Source organism: Orbilia oligospora (assembly GCF_000225545.1).
Source record: "Orbilia oligospora ATCC 24927 unplaced genomic scaffold scaffold00078, whole genome shotgun sequence".
NCBI classification, from domain to species: Eukaryota; Fungi; Ascomycota; class Orbiliomycetes; order Orbiliales; family Orbiliaceae; genus Orbilia; species Orbilia oligospora.
Window position 1 is genome coordinate 898981 of NW_011645635.1, and position 23067 is coordinate 922047.

Here is a 23067-nt window from a genome sequence, read left to right on the forward strand (position 1 = left end):
ACTAAGAGCAAGACTGGTTGTACAGTCGCACCGGAAGGTAGATCCAGGGAAGTTTATTTTGACAGAATACAACAAGGACCGTGTTGGTTACGAGATAGACGTTGTCGCCTGGGGCTTTTATTATGCACATATTTCATGGCCACTGGGCTAAACTTATAAGGCCGAGCTCATTACCTCGATAGAAGTATTCCCCTTCTTACCTCTCTTATTCCATCGACCAGTTCCTCTCCATCGCGTCCATCTTAACCTGCTGCTTCATCTACCGCTTCACCTCCTGTTGCTTCAGCCTCCGCTTCAATTTTCGGCCCTTCCGATCCCCGGTCAAAGTTATGGTGTAGCGTGACCAACATCTGGCACGCTTTCCTGGCATCGTTTCTCACCGAGGCCGCTTTCCCGATTACCGCGGTTCTATCTTTAGTATCCGGCCTCCCTCAGTCGTCCAGAAATGGATCGACGAAGGATTTATGATGACCGGTACCAGGTCTGAGACCGAGACTTGGACCGGGCACAGTTGTCTTCCAAAGATGTCTGAGTGCACGAGAGGTAGGTCACGTAACTAATACATCTAGTGTTTGATTAGACTAAACAAGAAAGTAATGGCACGCGTAGCTAACCTCACAAATTTCCCATCCGAATAGGGCTCTTCAACCTCTTCATAGCGGCCTATATATGTTTCATCCTGTTCGTATACGGGTTACGTTGGGTGGTGGGCCAAAAGCAATGGTATTTCTGTATTCCAGAACTGATCTGGTATACCATGGTCTGTATTGCCATGGTTGCCATGTCTTTTTGGCATTACGCCGGGGAAGAGAACCCACGGCCGGAGACTTCTTCTCAAGTTAGTATCCGCACCGTTTACACCTGCCTGCCTATCGGGATCGCGATTTTATAGTTTGGACTTCCTAGCCGACACTCCCCGCTATCGAAGATGTCATGGGGTGGTGGTGGAAGGGAAGAGAGGGAGGGAGGGGAAGGGAGGAAGAAATCACAGGAAAGAGGGAGAAAAGGAAGACATTTCTGTGCAGTATTTTTATTACCTCAACCAAAACAGACCAACTAATCAATGTATGAGGCTCGGAGCCTTCTGTTTTGTGGAAACAATGATTGATCCCGGGACCAGTTAGAAACCCGTGACATATAAACTCACTCACCAGTGTCTTCTTTGATTCTAAGTGGTGTTCCAGTTTAAATATCGGAAATATGATGTATATACGCATATCCAGAAGGGGCCAGTCCTCTTAACCATAGACTACGCGAAGCCTCGATGGAATTGACATTGCATTGCTCTCCTTAAGCTTCTGAAGTCTCCAACGATTCAATGTTGTCGATTGGTCGCCAAATATCTCCATAAATTCAAAACAAACGGACTATGACTTGAAACTTTGCCAATTGCATACGAAAGATTTTATGTCAAAGCATATGACCAAAAAGTCAACTTCATGCAGAGCGTAGCACTCGAACAGAGATAGGTTGTCGTCTCGCCTTCCCAACTGTGATAGTGGTCTTGACACGTCTTGGCGGTTGGATTATTGCAATTACATAGGAGGGCTTGATCGTGACACGACATCAAGAGACGGGGACCAGCAGTCGTTAAGCCACTTTCTGTAGGTTCGTAAAAGTCCCACATGCTTGTTTCCCTTCATGCAGGTTAGCTGTCTCGAGTCTAGGCAGGTTCCTTTCTTGGTGACTGATCCTGATGTGCAATGCATAGGAGTAAGCCTATAGGAACCCGAACAGCTTAAACTCCGGACCGATTTCAAAGCAAAGACACGGCTGGCGTGCAGCATCCATAGCGATATCGATGCCCGACCCACCACTATCTTAATGTTAACATGTTAATATGTTTCTGCACATCTGGCCATTCTGTATGCGTATGCGTATGTCAGGGTCAACCACCTTACAAACGAGAAAGAAAAACAAGAAACATTAATCGTGACTAATGGAGAGAAAAAGAGAAACAAAGTAAGCTTTTTTCCCCCTTCGTCCATGTGTATGTATGTATGCATACATGCATGTAAAAAAGCACAGACAAAAGGGCTCGAGCGATTTTCGACTCGATTCGATTCGATTACCTCTCCGTCCCTCGCCAATGCATGTCTCGAAACGAAGAGCGGCTAGAAATCTCGGTAACGTTCCTTTTCCACCTTCACACGGACGGACGCAGCCAAAGAGGTCCAAACGCCGCTGCGATGCAGAAGGGTTCCTGTCCGTAGCTAGTCGATGGCTGTGGGGCCCCAGCTAAGGTAAGGCAAGGCACAGACCCCAGTGCATTGTACCGTCTACGGAGTTTTGAAAGAGGGGCAATGCTTTACATACTGTACATGCTACATTGCATAGTCTGACCCGGTTTACGAGTTTCTGTATTATCCAAAAAAAAAAGGAGGAAGCTTTTGAACTGTTTCCATTTTACCATCATGTAAGATCATGAAATTACTTCATTTTCGAAATCATACATACATGATTCTCGCCAAAAGATACCTTCCAACTGTTGACCCTGATTTACAACAATCCTTTCACTCATTTTGCGCGACAGCGGAGTACAACGAAGTTAACAGGGAAGATTGATGATCGTGAAACGTCGAAGAACCGGGGTCCTAGGATTGGAGTTCTAATTCCGGTTTGAACGTTCAAGGGCCCTATTACATACATACATAGGGGTCCGGCTTCGAAGAAATTAGGGATTTGTAGATCTTATATCCTTCCAGACAGCAAGGCGGATACATACGTATCTACACTAATATAACGTCGGGAGATTTGAACCCTCTCCAAGCAAGGCTAACGGTTTGGTCTATACTTATATGCCTAGACAATTTTGGATACCCTTGAGGTATTTCTGACACTTTCTATTATTAAGTACTGTGCTGGTATTAATATACCGTGCCGAACGGAGGAAATTGTCGATTAGCTAGATTAGACGAGACGCGAACTCTGGGGCACCATGGGATGAACCATGGGATGGACCATGGGGGAGAATTAACAAGCCACAAGATTTGAACCTTTTAATCCCGGGCGCCACACGGTTGAGGCTGAGAGCTAGAAGGTAGGCGGGGGTAAAAATGTCTTAACTAGTAATTTAACATCTATTTCTTCTTTTTTTTTATAGAAAAAAAACAAAACAATTTCAATCCGTTGAAGCTATTCGAAAAGCTTACTAGCCTAGTATTTTAAGCATCTTCGCCTTATATCATGGTGTTGAGCTCAGCAGGTGGTAAGTTACCAGCCATGCGGCTCCAAAAAAAGTCAAAACTTCATTCCCAAATTTAAAGCTCGGTTCCATCACACAGAGCAAAGCTAACTAGCGCCGCCCGCCAAAAACCTCCAAAATTTCAACAAAGCTGTCGCAGAAATGTGAACCGTCACCATCACCACCGTCGCTCAAAAATAACCAGACTTCCATATCATTCACCCATCAAAGACCTTGCTTTGCTTTGTTAAAAAAGAGATGTTCATCCTAGTAAGCTACTCTATCCTCAACCCATCTCGATAGCATACCTAACTAACCCCCCCCACAAAGACCCGCCTCAGCGACCTCGTCACCATCCAACCCACCTCCTTCACCGTCACCACCCGTCAAGCCCTCGAAGACCAAATCAACGCCCGCTACGCAAACAAAGTAATCCACAAAGTCGGTCTAGTAATCTGTCTCTACGACATCCTCAAATCCTCCGACGGTCTAATCGGTTCCGGCACAGGGGACGTAAACATCAACGTCGAATTCCGACTAATAGTCTTCCGACCCTTCAAAGGCGAAGTAATCACCGGTCGAATCGCAAATTCAACCCCCAACGGTATTCACGTCAGATTCGATTTCTTTGATGAAGTCTTCTTACCCAAGGATTATTTGTTCGAAGGCAGTGTCTTTGATCATAACGAACAGGTCTGGGTCTGGAGGACGGAAGACGGTGATGAATTGTTCTTTGATAAGAATGAATCTGTGAGGTTTAGAGTTGAGGAGGAGGAGTTTATTGATAATACCCCTGTGGATCCGGCGTTGAGGGATTCGTTGGCTGATGCTGATATGAAACCGCCTTATAAAATAATTGTAAGTTCTAAAATATATCTATGTGTATGACATATATTTACATGATGAAACTTTCATCCGACTAACAAGGATTTTTCAATAGGGATCATGTTATCAGAGTGGACTCGGTGTCGTGTCATGGTGGTAAAATCTATATCCTGCACAAATACTTACTTATTTAGTACTTAAGTCACGAAGATCATGATCATGATACAATCAAGCAAAACGAATTTAGGACCAAAATCCATGTGACCACCTCCCTGTTAAACTAAACCTTAATTCTCCTCTTAAGAGTAGTACTAAAGAAAAGGAAGCGGAGAGCCGATTCAGTGGCGTAAAAGAAAGAATGAAAACCCTTTTTGATAAGAAAAATGTAATCCTATATAAATCTCCTAAAACTATAGAAAAAAGAAAGAGAGAAAAGAGAAAAGAGATCAAAAGCAACTGCCGGGCAAAGAAAAAAGAAAAAGACGGCCTCAGAAATAAGAATATGAATGTACAGGCTTGAAAGAAACACTCATCCAGAAACCAGTACCACCTGAAGGCTACATTCCATAAAAACAGACTGTTCCTTTTGTTTTTTTTTATTAAAAAAAAAACCCTGCTGATATCGAAATTTGGTAAAAACCCCCACAAAATCCAACTTTTTTTGTGCATGAGAAAAGTTTACACATCCTCGTCCGAATCTTCTCCCAACAGCTCACCTTCATCATTCTCAACGTTATCGTAGTTGTTAAAGTCTCCACGAGCGAACGAGCCTCGAGTGGTGTACCTTGGACGCCTTTGCAGTCTGGAGGCAATAGCCGAGTACAATACTCCTACGACGCTTGGGATAATAGCTATAACAGCCACAATCGCAGATAGGGCCATAACTGGATACTTGACAAACGGCGACTGTTGTCGTGGCCGGTCGTCTCCAAGACGAATAGCACTACAATAATCGTTAGTATATAGTCTGAAAGGTCATCAATAATAGAATATACATACCCAAGCTTGCCAGGCCATCGCTGGAAGAGAACATATCCGACAACACCAGCCATGCAAAGTGACAGGAGGGTAAGGAAGAAAATTCCCACAGCCCCGATGCCACCGCCTTTGCGATCATGCCATTCTCCCTCCTTTCCGGGGCAGTGATGTGAAACCGATTGATCGAGATTAACACCTTTACTGCAGGTAGTCAAAGGAATCCTTCTGTATCCCGTGGCCTCGAACCACTCCCACTGATCCGGATTTTCAGCACACGACTTGCTATGGTCTGGGGGCGAGAGCCCGGGAACCAACTGGCAAGAGCCGTCATTTGCCATTTCGTAGTTGTAATCGCACTCATAATCATTCCGTGTGCAAGTGCAGTTTTCGAATGTCTTGTGGGGTTGAGGGATTCGTCGTCCAATGTAGCACAAATGCGAAGGAATCTTACGGGCATACTGAGACTGATGACCGAACAAACAGTGATCGTCTGTATGTGGATGGGATGATTGCCAGTACTCAAAGTCGTCGTCATCAGGTTTTTCGGGGTCCAAAATGCATTGCTTGTCAGTCAATCCACGGAAGTCGATTGTCGTCGCTGTAAACTTATCGGCACCGTTCTCCTTCGCCCAGACGATGAACTTCCTGCTTGTATCAGATGGCACGCTGGAGATATCGAAAACATTGACTGATGTATCGCTGAAAGTGTACTCTTCCCATTTGACACCCTCGTCAAGGGTGTAAAGGACTGACTTGGTAGGTTCGTTTTGCTTCACAATTACAATAATTGAACCCTGGTCACCGAATTCCCACATGAAGGAACCCTTGTGGATTTCGACCCAGCTAATACCTCCATTTCTTGTGAGGAAAGTATCGCCGTTCTTCATGGGTGTCAACTCGGGACCAACATTGCCGACGGCCAACATCAATCCAACGGCGCTAGCAGAAGAGTAGGTATGTCGCTTGTCAGCTCTCTCAGTGTATCCATGGAGATTCAAAGAACATTTCTCAGTCTATAGAGGTGTTAGCAAATCGATGGGTCAAGGTTTTGGACAAACAGCCACTTACATCGCTAGAGCTACACGAGAAGCGCTCTCCCTTAGAGTCCTCTTTGGGAGTGGGGATATAACTCCAGACGCCACCGTCATTGTGAGTAATTTTGGTTTTGTACTTCTTTGCGGCACCGGAGTCAACTTCCTTGGTATTGACGACGACATTTGCTAGCGCAACTCCCTCAAGCCCTTGCATCCTCTCGAAGTCAACATAGCCTTGTTCATCGCGATTGACGTTGGGGCAAGCCATGATGTAGTCAGTACCATTAGAATTTGACTTCAAGATCGCGCCGTATTCTTTGCCAGCTGCGTCATTCACTGTCACATGCAGGTAGACCGCATGTGTGATACTCTCAAGGACAGTGTAGGCGTGTTGATGAGGGATATCAAAGCCACGAGGGAAATTAGCATCAGCAAAAGTTTTGCCATCCAAAGATGCGACAACTTTCAAAGTGCTCTTCTTGTCATCGACAACAGCGACATTGATAAATTCTTCCATGGTCGCAAAGCCCTTGATGCCAGAGAATTCAACCTTTTGTTGAGTAAAGAAGGAGTCGCTAGTAACAAGTTCAAGTCCGTTCTTGACATCATCATTGGCGTAGCGCTCGCAGAAAACCATGTTGTCATGGACGTTCTTCTTCTTCATGTAAGAATTAGCGATCCATCGGCAGTATCTAACGTAACTGAGCAAGCTCTTCCAGGTATCGCCTCCGTCAGTGGTATAGTAGGCAACATTGTGACAGTCAGTACCAGGGCAATCCTTATGGGAGGTCCAAATCATGGAGTCCTTGCGGAGAGGGTGGAAGTTTATGACATCAACACTCAAGCCGGTAGGTGGCCCGGGGGCTTTCAAAGTCTTAAAGGTCTTCCCGCGGTCACGGCTATAGATGACCTCTTCCTTTGGAGTGAGGAAATAAACGTGGTCCTTATTCCAGGGATTAGGGTAAATGGCAACAATTTCTTTGCCTTCGAAGACGGAAGGTTGTTCCCATTTCTCTCCTTGGTCGTAGGTTATCCAGACACTCTTCCTATTTCGCATGATAACAGTCTATTGGTATCTTTATTAGTCATATGAATATCCTATAGTATGTACCAGGCTTACAAACCTCATCATCTCCGGAAGAAGTATCCGAACGCTCAAGGTAGAATTGTTCGAGATACGTTTCGCCATCGAACTCCTTCGTAGTATGCTTGACCTTGCCGGTGGAAGGGGCTGGCGTAGAAACTGTACAATTGTTAGAATCGAAACTGGCTGTAATTGTTGATAGAATTGGGAGACTTACGCTCGCTGCAAGTTCGGTCTGTCTCTTTTTCTAGGTCTTCTCCACCATTCTTATCGCAGCTGTCACCGGGAATAAGACGGTAACCGCTAGGCCCCTTAAAGGTATCCGATGGCTTAGAGCATTTGCCCTTGTCATCATACTTAAGTTTCTTAGGCACACACTTATCTCCTGGCTGACCTTTCTCCCTGACGAAGTTGATATCACACTCGTAGTCCTCCGTGGTACACTTACAAACCTCGCGTTCGGGCTCCTGTTCCTTGTACAAGTTGTTGACGAAACAATCCACATCCTTCTTTCTTCTCCAGAAGAACTGCTTGTGGCCCAGGAGACAGTCCGGGTCTCCCTTCTCGTCAACTCGGGCATACCACTTCTCAAAGTCTCCTTTTCCAGATTTATCTTCCTTGCAAGTTCTGCCGCGAACATCCGAGAAATCAAAAAAGAAGATGTAGCGGCTCTTGTTATCGTCGTCAGCTGGTCCGACTGCAACCATTGTAAACTTTGTAGAGGTGCTGTCTGGTGTTGTTGTCAAAAGTACTGGGGTAATTGTGATACCAAGGTCGACGCTCTCCCAGGTCTTACCATGGTCCAATGAGTAGACAATTTTATCTGTTTTTTCGTCTTTGACGGCAACAAAAATCGAGCCTTGGTCACCGAACTCGTATTTGTGCGGGCCATCTCGTGCCTTGGTCCAGGACAATCCGGCATCGTCCGAAACATAAAGGTTCCCAGAAAGGGGATCTGAAAGGTGTTCTCCTGTGTTTCCGATACCCATAACCATACCGGGTGCGGGGCTTGAATACACACGACCAAGGTTGTTGAGATCAGAGACTGAGTGAAGATGCAGTTCCTCACTACCGACCTTGAGCCCGTTCCATGTTCTACCGTTGTCAAATGAGATTTTAGATGTAATCTTCTTGACACCTCCACGAGACTCTGCCAGCTGAGCTGCGTTTGCCACAATATTTGCGAGAATGATGCCCTCAATGTTTGCGATAGGTTCCCAATCGACCAGACCACGAGAGTTGCGATTTGTGTTTGGCAAGATTCGGACGAACTGTGTACCCTTGGAGTTACTAGCAAACATGGACCCGACAGGATGGGTTGCCTTTGTTGTCAAAACGTCAACTTGTAAGCTCGATGGCATGGATTCGAGGATCGTATAGGCGTCCTCCTCCACTTTGCCATGGTCGCTCGGGAATTCCGCTCTATCCCAATCTTTGGCGTTGGTGCTGATAAATCTATTCGACTAGTTAGTGGCTGAACATATCCCAAATCTATAACAGATGATCTTACAATGCCATCTCAGAAGTTCCAGAACTCTTGACTGCGACAATCACGAACTTCTGGACCACAGCGACACCAGTAATACCCTGATAGGTGCTCTGTCCATCCAATTTTGGTTCAACCCCTCCATCAAGGCCGTTTTTGAAGTAATTGTCGGAGACATATATGCGACGCTTGCTCGAAGTATACATACTCGAGCCCTCAACGATACATATAACAGTGTCGTCCGAGGCAGCATCGAATTGTTTCGTGGATTGAGCGAAAGTGCAGCCATGTGTGTCCTCGAGCAGCTTGATTGGCTTCGTCTTGAAGTTATCTTTCGTGTAGTAAGCCTATATAATAACTTCAATTAGCTCTAGAACATCATTCCCCGTGGTGATAGGGTTCAAATCTAACCCTTTGTTTGCAGTCTCCAAGCTCGAATTCGAATCCGTCTTCGCAAACTTGTGCTAGCAGAATTATGTAATCCGATTTTCCCTTTCCAGCGTGGAAGTTCAATGCCGGTAATGGGATCTGACGGTTACTTGGAAGATCTATCGAATCCCATTCCTGCCATGTCTTGCCATAATCATCGGTTTTAAAATGCTTCTCGCTGAGTGTGAGTATATAGGCCTTGGCGTTATCGAACGGGTGCTGATACATGTCGATGACCTTCCCCTTCCCCTCCGATACGGCTTCCCAGGTTGCTCCGCTATCACCAGATCTGTAGACGGTGCCATGCATTTGATCGAAGCTCAAAATACTCTATAAAATCACAGCGGCAGTGAAGAATCCACGTTAGCCATCTAGCTATAAGCTTACCAAAGCTTCTCCCCTCCAAAAAGAGAAAAACGATGACGCGGGAGTTTTAAGGATCTCTCGGATAAGGTAGCTTACGGGACTATCTTCAAAGTAAAAAAACTCCTGCGGTAGACTCGAAAAACTCGTCTTCTTGACGGTGACTTTCCCACCGGCTTCGACATGGTTCGGCGTGACACCCAACAGCGCTACCAGGAACGGTAGGCTTCGCAGCAGCCTCATCTTGACGGTTGTGCACTCCCTGACGCCAGCTTTGGGGAGTTAAATTCTGGTATATCGAAAGAGTGGTATAGTTCGGTGATGATGGGTTTTATCCGAAGTATGATGAAGAAGAGATGGGATATCGGATGGGTTTCCCCTCGAAGCTGGATTAGGTGCTGGGGGGTGCACGGTTGACGGGTATCGATAGGCGGGCTTGGAGAGGTAGTCGTGTTCGTAATGCCTGTCGCCCAGCCCACGCCACAAATAGGAATTCGAGATGCGAGCAAACGAAGGATGATGATGCGGCCTCTCTTCGAACGTGACCCACCGGTTTTCGACGTGTAATCAAAGGGAGAAAGAGGGGATTTGGAAATAAAATGGAAAGGAAGAAAACAAAAAGGATTCCGAAGTATTTCTTAACTCTGAGGGAATACTTGGTCTCAAGTCTGTCCTCCGTAAGATGGAAGGTTTTATGTTACGTGCGTCAACAGCGGGATCGGAATGCAGTTTGGCCCGCAGTGCAGCCTCGCTCAGATTAACAGAGGTTCCTTGACATCAACCTCCTCCTCTGATTGATAACAGACCAATTCGTATTCAGTGAGGCAACGTTAGCACGGGTCTCGCAAACGTTATCTTCAGCTCTGTTGCCACACCTTTTGCGGATGGCAGGCTGCTTTCGAGGCAATTCTTTAGCTTATATTATTATACTATGGTCGTGGTGCTATGGCGCTATATGTATACTGACTGCGCGGCTTTGGAGGCAAAAGAATACGTTCCTCAAGAAGGGAGCAATGCATACGATCGAAGTATATCTACAAATTATCCTCCTCCGAACTTCATGCCAAAGTGTCCACATATTTATAGCAGTTGCAATCTGATACTCTTGAAGCCTTGGAGTTTGCAAGGACCAGGGCAAGACAAGCGCCATTGGATTACGACAACTTCCAACCAGGCCTGTTGTCCCAATATAATTAGAATTATAAACTTCAGCTCCACGAAAAGAGCAAATCACCTCACTGGCGTATTTTAAGGAATCTGGGAGCTTAAACGAGGCAACAAGTGATGATTATGGCTAGATGTATGCAGCCAAAGTAATTAAGTAACACTGAACCCCCCGCAAGGTTTGAATTCGTGGGTTTGGTATCGTAGCCTTCTAATTTCCAATGCGTCTAACTGGCACGGAAGCGGCTGTAGTTTGAATAACACTACAAGCAAACTCTGGGCGTCTCATATCCCCAACTCTCCCTCCGGCTGTTGGATTTATCTGTTACCTTTTGTCTGTAAAAATAGCGGTGGGTGGTTCTAGCTCTAGTTTCGAAACGCCAAATGTTCTTAAATCGGTGGGCGCTGAGAAAGCTAGGGAGAACAAAACAAGAGTTGCTAGTTGGGTGTATCGGTTGTCTTAGAGATTTGAGAGATCCTGATGACAGAATTGCATATATCGATTCGATGTATGTGAAAAGGCTCGAGCTAGAATCAGAGCCAGCGAGCACTGTCTAGAAGTTAATGTTTGGTGGGTGGTTGTACGTGGTCGATTGATTAGGTCGAGATACTGATATACGATGTAGGCTCGTGTGACCCACTGTGTTACGAAGCTTCTCAGGCCGGTCGTATGCGTGATACGATTCGTGATCTATTACAGGGGAATGATAAAATATGTACATATATACTTTCGGATCGGGGTGTTTTGGGGGGGGCTAAGGCTATGGCTAGTCGTGGGTGTGTTCTATCGCTAGTATGAGGTACCAACCATGGTAGAAGTAATAGTAAAGGGGTCAGGATAGTTAGTAGTGGTAATGATGACGACGATGATAAGTGTAGGTGAGCCTCAATCACGAATTCGAATACAAAGTGAGGTCTTAATACAACCAAAACCAAGTGAGAGGAGATGGTTTCAAACATAGGAAGGTGCTCGTAAACGCCAATACTCAGACATGCACGAAAGAACCATTAAATAAAATGAGATCCTGACGGTAATAAGTAGAAAAGGGTACCATTGAATAGGGTGGTATTTACAAGATCTTGCTTAACCTTGTCACATCACCAGCAAGATATCTATATTGAGAGTCAGTAGTGGTTCGAATTTACAGATCGCTTCGGGAAGGGGGGGATAGAACTTACAAGCTTCCAGCAATCACAATCGGGCCTTCACAGCCAACTTCACAACTCCACTGAACGGCTCCCTTCAAGTCAGATCCCCAGCTTCTTACTAATCCCTTGGGGCCAACTAATTTCTCAGCCTCCTTGGCGACCAGGGCAGACTCCTCCGCCTTGACCCAGGGCATTCCATCGACTGGCCCGAATTCGACGGTGCTGACGACGTCGCCCTCTTTCAAAAATTCCCCAAGGATAGCCGATACGTCTTTGCCATGGCTGATACCAACAACCCAGGTGACGTTTCGCTGTTGAATCCTTGCCCTTAGGTTCTCGTCCACAAACTGCCCGAGAGCTACGGCTGCCTCGGAATTGTGTGCACCATCGATGATCATCTCCTGCTTCTTGCCTATCGACGACTTAACCGTAATCCATTGTAGTCTTCCAGGATTCTTGGCTTCCGATACACCCTTCTTGACTGTTTCGGCTGTAATATGTGGGTATGTCTTTGCAGCTACCGAGAGTGCGTGAATAGCACAGGCGAGGTTTGAGTGCTGATATTTTCCAAGTAACGAAGGAGCGTAAGACTGTAATCCAAATATTGGTGTCTTGATCTTGACGGGACTTGGGGTCGTGGTTGGCAGGGGGGCCGGAGCATCACCACTAGGAGGGACATCTTCAACGTCGTCAACCTCTGGGGCGGCAAGGATAACCTCGCCAGCACCAACTTCTTCCTTCACTTCATTGATAACATTCAGGACACCCTCAACATTGGAAGCATCTACCACACAAGGTGCACCAGGCTTCATGATCCCAGCTTTCTCCCTTGCGATCTTTTCAACCGTATCTCCTAGGAATTCAACATGATCCATCCCAACCTTCGTCAAAACCGTAACGAGCGGATCTTTGATAAGATTTGTCGCATCGAGTCTCCCTCCAAGCCCGACCTCGACAACAGCTAGCTCCACCTTTTCCTTGCTAAAAATCTCAAAAGCGGTCGCAGTCAAAAGCTCAAACTCCGTAGCTCCAATATTTCCATCCTGATTCCGTTTTTTAACGAGGGCCTCGGTTTCGTGGAAGAGTGTCGAGTCGATTGTCTTGTCATTGAGGGCAATAGAATCCCATCTATCGACCAAATGTGGTGATGTGAATCGGCCGGTCCGGATGCCGCTGGAAGTCAAGGCGGAAGAGAGATATGCGCAAACGGAACCCTTGCCATTGGTGCCCGCGACATGGAGTGCTCGCCACGCGAGACTGGAAGAAGGGATCAGCCTGATGACCCGGGAAAGGGTGAGGTCGATACCCATCTTGGAGGATGGAAGGACGGAGGGGAGGGATTGAGGGTCGCCTCCACGAATGGAGTGGGATTGAGGGTCCGGACAATGATTGTCGTGTGATTGGAGGGGTGGTGGGAGATGGGACGTAGTTGGAAGCACTAAATTTTGGAGGTGAGTTTTGCAGCAGAACCGAGCACTACGAAGTGTAGGGATTATGGCCGTACTTGCATGGAATGATAATTGAACCTTAGTACCTAAACCTCGACTTTTGAGATGAAAATAATCACGACAACCTAAAATCAGTATATGCCAATAATAAATTTATAAAATGATCTTGATCGGAAATATAAGTTATTTACACTCTTCAACTACAATCAAGTGTAAAAATTAACGAACGGTGGAGTGTAGGGAGTGTTGGGCCTTTCATTTTAAATTTATAACCCTCGATCAAACTCAGACTTCTCACGGCTGCATCCAAGCACATCTTTCCAACTAGCGAGGCAGCGAGTTTACCTAGCGGGTTGTAACTTAAGGTTAAATTTTCTGGAATTCTAGAAGCGGCGGGTTCTCCTTTCCCTGGAATGATACTCAGTCTACGAGACAACTGGTCTGCCCGGTGGGGGCTTTAAACTTGCGAATTTGGTTGCTTGCAGCTCCGGTGCGGGATCCTATTTCTCGAGAGCCTCAATATCCTGCCTTTAAGGTCCCGGTTTTCGGAACGAGTCTCGAGCCCAGAATCAATATTTGAAAACGCCTACCTGGATACTCGACGCCGGGAAGGGTGGTCCCTGGGTGTTTTCGGTATCAGATAATTCTAGTTTTAGGCACAGGCGGCTCGGTGGATATTTCAGGTGGAATATGTGAAGTTTTGGGGATTCGGTATTTACTTGAGAAATAAATTGACATAATTATAAAGCTACTGAACACCGATTGAATTCTCACCCAGCAGCCGTTGGGCTTGCGTCGGTGGAGTCAATCAAGACGCTTATAAAGCTAAAACTTCTCCAACCATCCTCCATTCCAAAGCCCAGCCCAAGTCTGTAACGCCTTCGGCAAGCTCGCATTCCCTTCCTCCAACAATCTCTCGAATCGGTCGTATATGGCCTGAGGTAAATACACAGCCTCGATATCGCCCAGCCCATCTGCTTGTTCCTTCGATGTAACCCTTTGGTAATAAACTTTAACTGCTCGAGCCGGTGTCGGCTTCTCGGATCTGGTGATCAAGGTATTCGGATTAAACACCCAAACATGTAATCCCCCGCCCCCTTCCTCGATTCGTTTCCCGAATCCGTCCAAATGCTGTTGCGACAGTATACTCGCACCAGGTTTGATAAGAAACTTCCGTTGTCCAGAGTTATCGACAAGAAACTGCAAATGTGCAGATAGCCACTGAGAGAGTGTGTAACTATCCAGCATCTCGTCGCCGTTCTGCTTGAACGACCCGAGTCCCAGCGACAGCGACCACTTCATGAGTCTGATGCCGTCCGCTTTTTCATCAACGATCCCTAGTGGGATGTCACAGACCTGACAAATTGTAGTTTCTGCTTCATTGGATCCGGTTTGCTATTTTCAAAGTCAGTCATTTATTCAAGGAAAAAAATTGCTTGAAAATTCAAAATGAAAAGTATATCCCGTATCATATAGGGTCCTCCTACGAATTTCAAAGTCATAGGAGGCGAAACAGGATACGGCCACCCAAGTCTTCCACCAAAGCCAGAGGACACTCGCCACCCTAAACAAAATATCAGCTAGGACCGCTTCGAAAAGGGTTCTAGCATCCATATTGAAAGGGACGAACGAGAACCATAGCTAAGGTGTATGTGAAGCTTGGTATGGTGGGTCCTTCTAGGACGATTGTATCGGTGATATTAAGTATTGATATTATACGTAAAGGCCGTATGACTTGACCACCTTCTTGCCGTCCACACAATCTCTCGTGTCTATGTAATTCTAGGAGATGGTTTCTTACCTTGAAAGTAATGTTTTCGCAATCTTCTTTTCGAAGAAGGAAATACATTGGGTCCACAAGTCCTACCGTGCTTTCCGCCACTATCCTCCCTACACCAGAATACCTGCTCCCTTCGGAGTTACCATCCTTATTGTGGGGTTTGTGACAGTGCCAAAGATCCATCATATCAGCCCAATGTTCCGAAGGGAGGTTCTTCCATTTCTGGATCCGGCCTCCTGGAATAATCGTCGTAGTACATGCGATACAACGGAGTGAGCATTCGGGAGATACAGACGATGCATCCCAAGGGTCTTGTACTGGTCCGGAAAGGGACTCGTATTCATCCGATCCAAGATAGGTTTGCGATGCTGAGAGTCTGTATGTCTGTGCTGGGATGAGTGTAATCGATGGAGAATCGATTGGTGTCGGTAGCATAATATGAGAGGTTCGAGCCCCGTACTTCACAGTCAAGGCACGCTTTGAGGGATGGAGCCCAACGGACGTCGGTGTTTCGCCATCTTTACTCTCGATACTAACGGAAACCTGTTTGATATTCGGGAGTAGTTCGCAGAAGTACAGCGGATCCGGCATCAAGGCCTCTTATCGATTGTCGACGTTGCTGCTATGATCTTTCGGGAGAGAAGTTGTGGGGAAAGAATTTTTTTAGAAAGAAACGAATCTGGTGATTTAACCAATTTATTAATTTAAGAACTTCCACATCCAGCAAGTCCGCCAAGTTACGGCGACATTCAACAAATCGTAGCGAAGCCTGAGATTCAACAATAACACCCGCCCTAAGCTAACAAGCATTGGGGTTCCTCAGAGACGTCACAGACATATATCTATGCAAAGTTGTGGGGTTAGTATATGCTTCTGAACCAATTAGTATAGTCCAGCCAGCAGAAAGATCCGGTTTACGTGATTCCCCAGTCCTTTATATCTGAGAAAGCGAAATACTCGTAAGAAGTATGAGAATCTATTGATGACGACTTCACTCTGCGGAGGGAGCCGAATCTAAGTACGTTGTTTTCTCGTCGAAAAATCATCTGAGGGGGAAGGGAATCGTATGATTCTGTCTCGACATTTCTTCAGATTTTCTTTACATCGGGTCTTCTATGAATCATAATCTTCCAAACATGCATCTAAGCATTCTTCCAAATCTTTTAGTCCAAGCGACACTCCTCCACCGAGGCTTGAGCGCTGTAGTCGAACATTCGAACCCATTACCAAAGTTTCATCCACGAGATCAGATCGTCCTCAGTATGGGGTCTTCGTGGTCTAGTCCTGCTAGCAAGGGAGAGGAAATCTTTAAACCAGCGGACACGGTCGCGGCCGATCCGTCCGAAGACCCGAGATATCGGAGATTCACTCATTTGCTGAAGCTCAATCATCATGACCATTCGATTTTCTATCACAACTTGCAATTCCACAACCATTTACCCTATGTTCGTAAATCCCACTCTGTTTTAGATACCGCCTTGTAATGGTATACTAATGGATTGCTCTATGATATTTAAATGTTTAGGCCTTGGCGTCGGCATACATATTTGGTGCGAGTAAAGAACATTTACATGACATCTACGAAGCGGAATCCAAGGAACTCGAGCAATGGCAGGATTCGCCCGAGGAGATAGACCCTGACAATTGGAGGGCCCATTTGGGTGACAAGAGGTATTTCATTCCCGCCTGACAGTTCAATTTTATAGATATTTGCTAATTCGAACCAGATACCAACGAGCCTACCTCAATTTCTTTGAAGATGAAATGGAACAACGAGGTCATGATTGGAAAGCTACACTTTGGCACTTCTTGACGGACAAACAAGTTGACGATGGAGCCGAAGAGTGGGATAACCACCAGCTGCTGTACGGCCTTACTGAAGGAAGTATGTTTCAAATACCTTATACGTCGATTTTCCAAGTTTAGTTGGTATGCTGATAATAAGATATAGTCGGCCACCCCCTCATTCATCTCGGATACGCCCTCGAGCTTGAAGACAAAGGCATAGCAATGGAAGCTCTCGCCATGGCTGCTGGCTCCTACAAAAAGGTCCACGAATTAGTCGACGATCCATACCCCCCACTCCCATTCATTAGCACCGCCGACATCCGTGAAATTCTGGACAAACTCTTCGACAACCGTGACTATGATGATATCTGCTCCAAAAATGGGATGGGTGATCCCGAAAAAATTATCGATGACCCACCTTATTTTGCATTCTATACTTACGTAATTGAGAAGGAAAAGGCTGCGTTGTTAACCGCATTCCAGAAGCAGGTTGAAGCATCAGTTATGTTGTTCGCTACATCTCACAAAGTTGCGGATCCGCAGTATGATTTCTTTTTGGCACATGCGGTGACTACTGCGCATGCCTTGAGGATCATTCTTCCACATGTGGATACGCTACAGACGTGGCATTTGGTTAGAGCTCATATGGTCCTTATGTCCCAAGTTTACTTGTCGCAATGCAAACCTACGATCAAGGACTGGTTTATTGAGGACTATGATATCGGAAATAAGGATTGGGAGTATATTAGGAAGAAGGCATTGGAAGGGGAGTATAAGTATGATGCGCATTATGTTAAGAGTGAGTGTTAATTTCGTTTAAATCCATGCTTTGGGTGAAGAGAAGGCTAACTTCGGACGATACTGTAGTTCTACGATCTTTACAAGAATTCGAGAAACTCTTTGGGGCCGGCGAACCTAAGGATAAAACCTACAATATGTATTTGAAGGCTGCCGTCAAGTTTGCAGATGAATTTAAGGGATGGATCGGTTTTGGAAATGCGAGCATGTCTAAACTAGACATCAAAAATTTTGCAGACGCAAAGTAGAATGGCGAAACGGATGAAGAAAGAAGTCGGCGAGATTTTCTAACGCAAATTCGAATTTGTAGTAGCATGGCATTTATGTATTTGCATTTCGTTTTCAAGTGGTAGTGATTTCATCGAGCGCATCTGATTGATTTGGATTTCTGAGAATTTGCAGCATACCAGTATACTTTGCATTTATGGTGGCGCTGAAGTTGGGGATATGGTATAGGGATAGTGAAAAATATATTAAAAGTCTGAATTGATTGAATAACAATCGCTAAGATGAACAAGGAATGATATACTACCAAGTCAATAGGAAATTAGTTATATACATGACAATGTACTGTCCATGAACGCCATTGAATCGTAAACGCCACTCATTATGCTACCCATAACTGAACTGGTCCAAAAGATGAATCACACTAACATTGACTCAGTGTGTACATCTAGAAAGGTTTCATATCCATTCGTCCGGTTGCGCGCCGTGGCCCCATACTTTAAGAACCTCCAGCTCTGTTGTCATGAAGGTAGTATCCCCCCATTTGACCTGCACAAGACAGAATGGAGAATCCTCGGTATACTTTGCGACCATTACACTAGAAATAGGATCATTATAGTAATTTGTGTCGAAAGTGGACTGGAATGCAGTACCCCATCGTTGATAACCGTTTGAACCGGGGAGTACAAAAACCTCCACTTTCCCAGATGCTGTGAACCCAGTATTCACCCAAACGAAATCGAGCTTCTTGCTTATCATATTCCTAGTGAAGGTCCAGCGGCCAGTAGTAGGCGCTTGTACACCCATTTGCCGGTCGTATATCTTTTTCTGAAAGTCGCTGAATCCACCGGCAACCCAGATTACGGGACAGCCCGACATGATACTACGAGTTCTGATGTATATGAGATCAAGAGATCCATCACCGTTAAAGTCGGCCATAGTCCATGTTCCAAGATTGGCACCCGTTTCTGCGAAGACAGATGGAGTCTGTAGGTAGTATTCTTGATAGTCTGAGGCAGCACTGGCGACGTGGACCTCTACACAGTGCGTTCCAGTGTTTTTGGTTTTGATAAAGATTAAATCTGGTTTGGGATCACCGGCGAAGTGTCCCATCACAAAAGTCCCGTTTTCCGGGGGCTCGCTTTCGATCTCGAATACGGTGGGGATCTGGAGAGCGAATTCTTCATAGTTGGATTCGCTCGAGGCGACGTGGATTTCGACACACCCGGATCCGGTCTCTTTAGTTTTGATGTATATAAGGTCTGCGGTTCCGTTCCCTGTGTAATCGTGGAAGCTCCAGTATCCATTGGGCTCGAAGTCAAAGGCCGTAATTGTCTTTCTGATGCTTTCTGTAAAGGCGATCTCGTGTGTCATTTTATATAAATATTCTCCTCCTTTGAGGGTGTATTACAAAATTGGGTACTAGTTTGTGAACCGTCCAGCAAGGAAATATACTGATATGTCTTCTAATAGGTAGGAGAAGAATTGACCTGAGAGTACTAGTTTGAAGAGAAGTATATTGAAAGTAAATATGTTTTGTAGATATGGCTGTATATTATACATCAAATCTATGAGCCGGCTCTTCAGATCTTTATATTATATTCGTAGGATCCTTTGTTCAGCTATTGTAATACAAATATGCAGTGGCACTAGCATGGCCAGTACAGCTTCCGTGCCGCACAAGTACTTATATCTGCACGAGCACGCCTTGGGATGATAGGAGATTGAGGCTCTATTCGGATCTCAGCCGTTCAGCCCATGCATGATATAACTTTCCTGGTTGTGCACATATATGCTGTGCCGCAAGTTTCGAACAAGCATCCAATCTGCGGGGCCAGGGCCAACATGGCGCAGTTCATAGCCACAAGCTTATTTAAGTTTGGAAGCAAGGTAATGTAGTCAAGGGTGGAAATAATTAGTAATTCCTTCACATAGAAAGCAGCCGCGATAATGATAATAATAGTAGATAAGGTAGACCAGAAGGCCGCTTTTATATGCGCACGAGGTACCGAACCCGCTATCACGCCCTGGCCTGTAGTATTGACGGGGTCATGTCACTGCATCGTCGCGTGGACTCCGTGTGTTGTCTGGTTTACGAGACCAGCATCGTCTAGATTGTACCAGATTCAGAATTCGATTGTGTTGTGTTGTGTGTTGCTAGACCCGTTGTTTTTTGTTTTGGGACCTGCCGCCGGGACAGGGGATTTCGGGTCTCGATGTGAGCTACGGGATTCGACCGCTGGGTGAAAGGATAGAGTCCGACATGACCTGATACGAGAAGGGTCCAGCCCAAGAACCCTTCCGATGGCGTCGAATGCGGGGAAGATGAGGGACGATAATCTGGGGAAGATATATTGTCGATGGTTCGGCTTCAATTTTGCTCCAATGCAGTCCAATTGAACGACGCCGCATTGGACAGGCTTCAAATAGCTAAAGTGCACTAAAACTCAGAACCTCGGTACCACATTCAGAGTTTCTAGACGACCTCTGGTGATTGGTCGCTTTTTTCTGCACATTGAATTCAAAGTTTTTGAGCGTTTCGCGTTCAACGAAACCTTTCACGATGGCATCTACACTTCGTTCTGCGATCCGCTGTACGAATGGAAGCAGGGCTTCGTTCACGACGTCGACACGGGTATCTTCAGCCTCAAGACGATGTCTATCGTCCCGGGCCCTGTCACAACCATGCAGAACTCCGAACCCGAACCCGAGGAATGCAATTAAACTTCAACCGAGCAACTTCAGCTTTCCAACAAGGCAGCTGTCCACTGTAGCAAGTGATCCGAAAGCTGTTGCATTGGAAATTCCTGTCTTCCAGTTCAAGGATATCCTCCCTCATGGAGAACTTCCTCCTACTAAAACCCTTAAAGTTAATATCGACGGCCAGCCTTTCGTTTTCGACAATGTCTTCCTTCGCGATGCTTGCACCTGTAGTACCTGCGTCGACCCTTCTACGCAGCAGAAGCTTTTCACCACCTCTGATATACCAACTGACATCTACCCTCGTCGGGCGAGAGTATCAGATGGAAGACTCAAGATCGAATGGAGTCACCGGCTTACTAAAAGCGCCGTCCCAGAGAATTTAAAGAGCGATTACCACTGGAGTTTCTACAGTGGTGAATTCTTGAAAAACTCTGCGACTCCGATTGCATCTGTCAAATCCAACATGTCGGATTTTAGGAGGATTTATTGGGATAAGAAAATCATGGAGAAGGAAGTTTTTTGGATCGAGTATGAGGATTATATGAAGAATGAAGTTGCACTTGCGAAAGCTCTGAGGCACCTGAGTTTCTACGGATTGATCTTTATCAGAAACGTACCTGATGGAAGAGAGGTCGATCAAGTGCCTGGGCTCGCGGAGAGGATTGGTAACCTGAAGAGGACGTTTTATGGAGATACATGGACGGTCAAATCGATTCCAAAATCAAAGAACATTGCGTAGGTGTTCTTTCATTGTTACAGAGAATGATATTACCGAACTAACAGAGGCTACCAGGTATACGAGCTTGGACCTTGGCTTACATATGGATCTACTATACTTTGAATCACCACCCGGGCTTCAATTCCTACATTGTGTAGAAAACACGGTTACTGGTGGCGAGTCGTACTTCGCAGATGCGATGCGTGCGGCATTCATGATCCAAGCTACATCTCCGACAGTTTTTGATACACTCACTCGGTTCCCGGTGAACTTCCATTATCACAATGATGCGAAGCACTACAGATTCTCTCGACCAATCGTCGTAATGAAGAACCCAAGCGAAAATTATCACCCCCAGCTTGGTATTGACCACATTAACTGGGCACCGCCATTCCAAGCTCCGTTCACAATGGATAATACTGGTGCGATGGTATCAAAGAGTACACATTGGAGGAAATTCTTGAAGGGAATGGGACAATTGAATGATCAGTTTGAAAACCCGGCGAATCAGTATGAGTATCTGCTAAAGGAAGGAGATTGTGTGGTGTTCTTTAATAGGAGGGTTCTGCACGCTAGGAAGGGCTTTGATGCGCAGAGTGGGAAGAGGAGATTGACTGGTGGGTATGTGGATATCGATGCGTTTGAGAGTGCTTGCCGAGTGCTTGCCGAGAGGCACCCAGAAGAAGGCAGACAGGATACTACTGGTTTCGAGTACCTTACGGAACATGCGAAGGATTTTGGTTATACACAGTGGTCATAAATCTGTAAGAAAGCGGGGGAGTTTACGAAATATTTTTGAAGGCACGTATATAGACTGCTCAGCGAGCATCTGTAAATACAATTACTGGTAGAGAAAAGAGGGGTATGATTATCGATTAGAAAGAAAAGAAAGAAAAGAAAAAAGAACCGTTCGACTATTATCGCCAACGGTCCCGTCCGTATATATGCAAGTGATATAATTAGACCTCGCAATCCCGAAGGCTGCATCCCAACAAATCAAAAAAAATCGAAATGCCTCTTGCTCCCCTCCCTCACTTTGAAACCGAGATTCCGATATCAAAGTCAGGCTGTTTTCGACGTATGTGGCTTTGCCAACCAACCAGGAACCGAGATTGGTGCAGAAGTGGCGCATGTCGTCAGGCTGACGTTTGCCTTCAAACCAACAGAAAGAAAGCAAAAGCTTCTCTTCACCACACTTGCATAAGTGCCAAAGCCGGTGTAGATTTGACAACTCACCTTGCTGGAAAAGATGCACTTGGACTTGCCCCCAGAAGTATCGACAGGAACAAGTGCTAGGCCCGGAGTGGAGAGGTCCTGAGGCTTTTTACTGCCGCGAAGTCCAGAGTCGGTAAGCTCGACCGGCGACCACCAATGGGTTTTGACCAAACAAGGGTCTGCTTCTGCCCCCAGGACGAAGAAAAACGAACAAAACGACCAGAAAAGAGACATCGTGTCTGCAGGCAGTCTGGTAACATCTGTGACATGCTGTATGTAACGCTTGCTTGCTTGCTTAGTTAGCTCGTTAGCGGCCTGGCTGCAGGAGGGTGTCTGCTTAGGTCCCCCTTGATATTGCAAGTCTCCAACCAGAAGTTAGATATTCTTCGCTGAAAATTTCAACGGTCGACGATCGAATTGAATCCGCCACACGCCTCTCTGAGCTGGCCGACATATTCCCCTCCTCATCCGAGTCTTGTTGCTGCTTGTTTTGTGGTTGTTGAAGTTGAAGTAGACAGTTGAAGTTCAACCGTCCGAGGTCTGGTCAGGTCGAAAGGAAGAAGAAGAAGGTCCGAAATTTCTCGGTTACTTGGATTTGATCTCAAACTACTACTTTTTTTTCTCCAAGCGGAACAGCTTTTGGACTTCGATTTCACCAACCAGCTTCTAAAAGAAAAGAAGAAAAAAAGCATTCCT

General features: G+C 45.8%; 8 protein-coding genes across 8 annotated transcripts; 3 read left to right on the forward strand and 5 right to left on the reverse strand.

The window, feature by feature from the left end:
* Positions 1 to 3442: 3442 nt before the first annotated feature.
* AOL_s00078g282 (uncharacterized protein) lies at positions 3443 to 4169 on the forward strand (the record flags this gene model as incomplete). The annotated part of the gene is made up of 3 exons (XM_011123545.1): positions 3443 to 3454; positions 3515 to 4042; positions 4125 to 4169. The coding sequence occupies 3 exons, from the start codon at positions 3443 to 3445 to the stop codon at positions 4167 to 4169; spliced, it is 585 nt and encodes a 194-aa protein (XP_011121847.1).
* A 518-nt stretch (positions 4170 to 4687) lies between these two features.
* Positions 4688 to 9626, reverse strand: AOL_s00078g283 (uncharacterized protein; the record flags this gene model as incomplete). Its single annotated transcript, XM_011123546.1, has 8 exons — positions 4688 to 4952; positions 5009 to 6000; positions 6056 to 7087; positions 7146 to 7264; positions 7323 to 8560; positions 8616 to 8938; positions 9003 to 9350; positions 9483 to 9626. 8 exons carry the CDS (start codon positions 9624 to 9626, stop codon positions 4688 to 4690), a joined length of 4461 nt encoding a protein of 1486 aa, XP_011121848.1.
* A 1991-nt stretch (positions 9627 to 11617) lies between these two features.
* On the reverse strand, positions 11618 to 13006 carry AOL_s00078g284 (uncharacterized protein; the record flags this gene model as incomplete). The annotated part of the gene is made up of 2 exons (XM_011123547.1): positions 11618 to 11660; positions 11727 to 13006. 2 exons carry the CDS (start codon positions 13004 to 13006, stop codon positions 11618 to 11620), a joined length of 1323 nt encoding a protein of 440 aa, XP_011121849.1.
* Positions 13007 to 13969: 963 nt separating this feature from the next.
* On the reverse strand, positions 13970 to 15515 carry AOL_s00078g285 (uncharacterized protein; the record flags this gene model as incomplete). Its single annotated transcript, XM_011123548.1, has 2 exons — positions 13970 to 14539; positions 14946 to 15515. The coding sequence occupies 2 exons, from the start codon at positions 15513 to 15515 to the stop codon at positions 13970 to 13972; spliced, it is 1140 nt and encodes a 379-aa protein (XP_011121850.1).
* A 545-nt stretch (positions 15516 to 16060) lies between these two features.
* On the forward strand, positions 16061 to 17758 carry AOL_s00078g286 (uncharacterized protein; the record flags this gene model as incomplete). The annotated part of the gene is made up of 5 exons (XM_011123549.1): positions 16061 to 16369; positions 16450 to 16595; positions 16652 to 16809; positions 16876 to 17511; positions 17580 to 17758. The coding sequence occupies 5 exons, from the start codon at positions 16061 to 16063 to the stop codon at positions 17756 to 17758; spliced, it is 1428 nt and encodes a 475-aa protein (XP_011121851.1).
* A 436-nt stretch (positions 17759 to 18194) lies between these two features.
* Positions 18195 to 19109, reverse strand: AOL_s00078g287 (uncharacterized protein; the record flags this gene model as incomplete). Its single annotated transcript, XM_011123550.1, has 1 exon — positions 18195 to 19109. The coding sequence occupies one exon, from the start codon at positions 19107 to 19109 to the stop codon at positions 18195 to 18197; it is 915 nt and encodes a 304-aa protein (XP_011121852.1).
* A 1189-nt stretch (positions 19110 to 20298) lies between these two features.
* AOL_s00078g288 (uncharacterized protein) lies at positions 20299 to 21916 on the forward strand (the record flags this gene model as incomplete). The annotated part of the gene is made up of 2 exons (XM_011123551.1): positions 20299 to 21173; positions 21232 to 21916. 2 exons carry the CDS (start codon positions 20299 to 20301, stop codon positions 21914 to 21916), a joined length of 1560 nt encoding a protein of 519 aa, XP_011121853.1.
* Positions 21917 to 22218: 302 nt separating this feature from the next.
* Positions 22219 to 22605, reverse strand: AOL_s00078g289 (uncharacterized protein; the record flags this gene model as incomplete). Its single annotated transcript, XM_011123552.1, has 1 exon — positions 22219 to 22605. The coding sequence occupies one exon, from the start codon at positions 22603 to 22605 to the stop codon at positions 22219 to 22221; it is 387 nt and encodes a 128-aa protein (XP_011121854.1).
* Between the last annotated feature and the right edge of the window lie 462 nt (positions 22606 to 23067).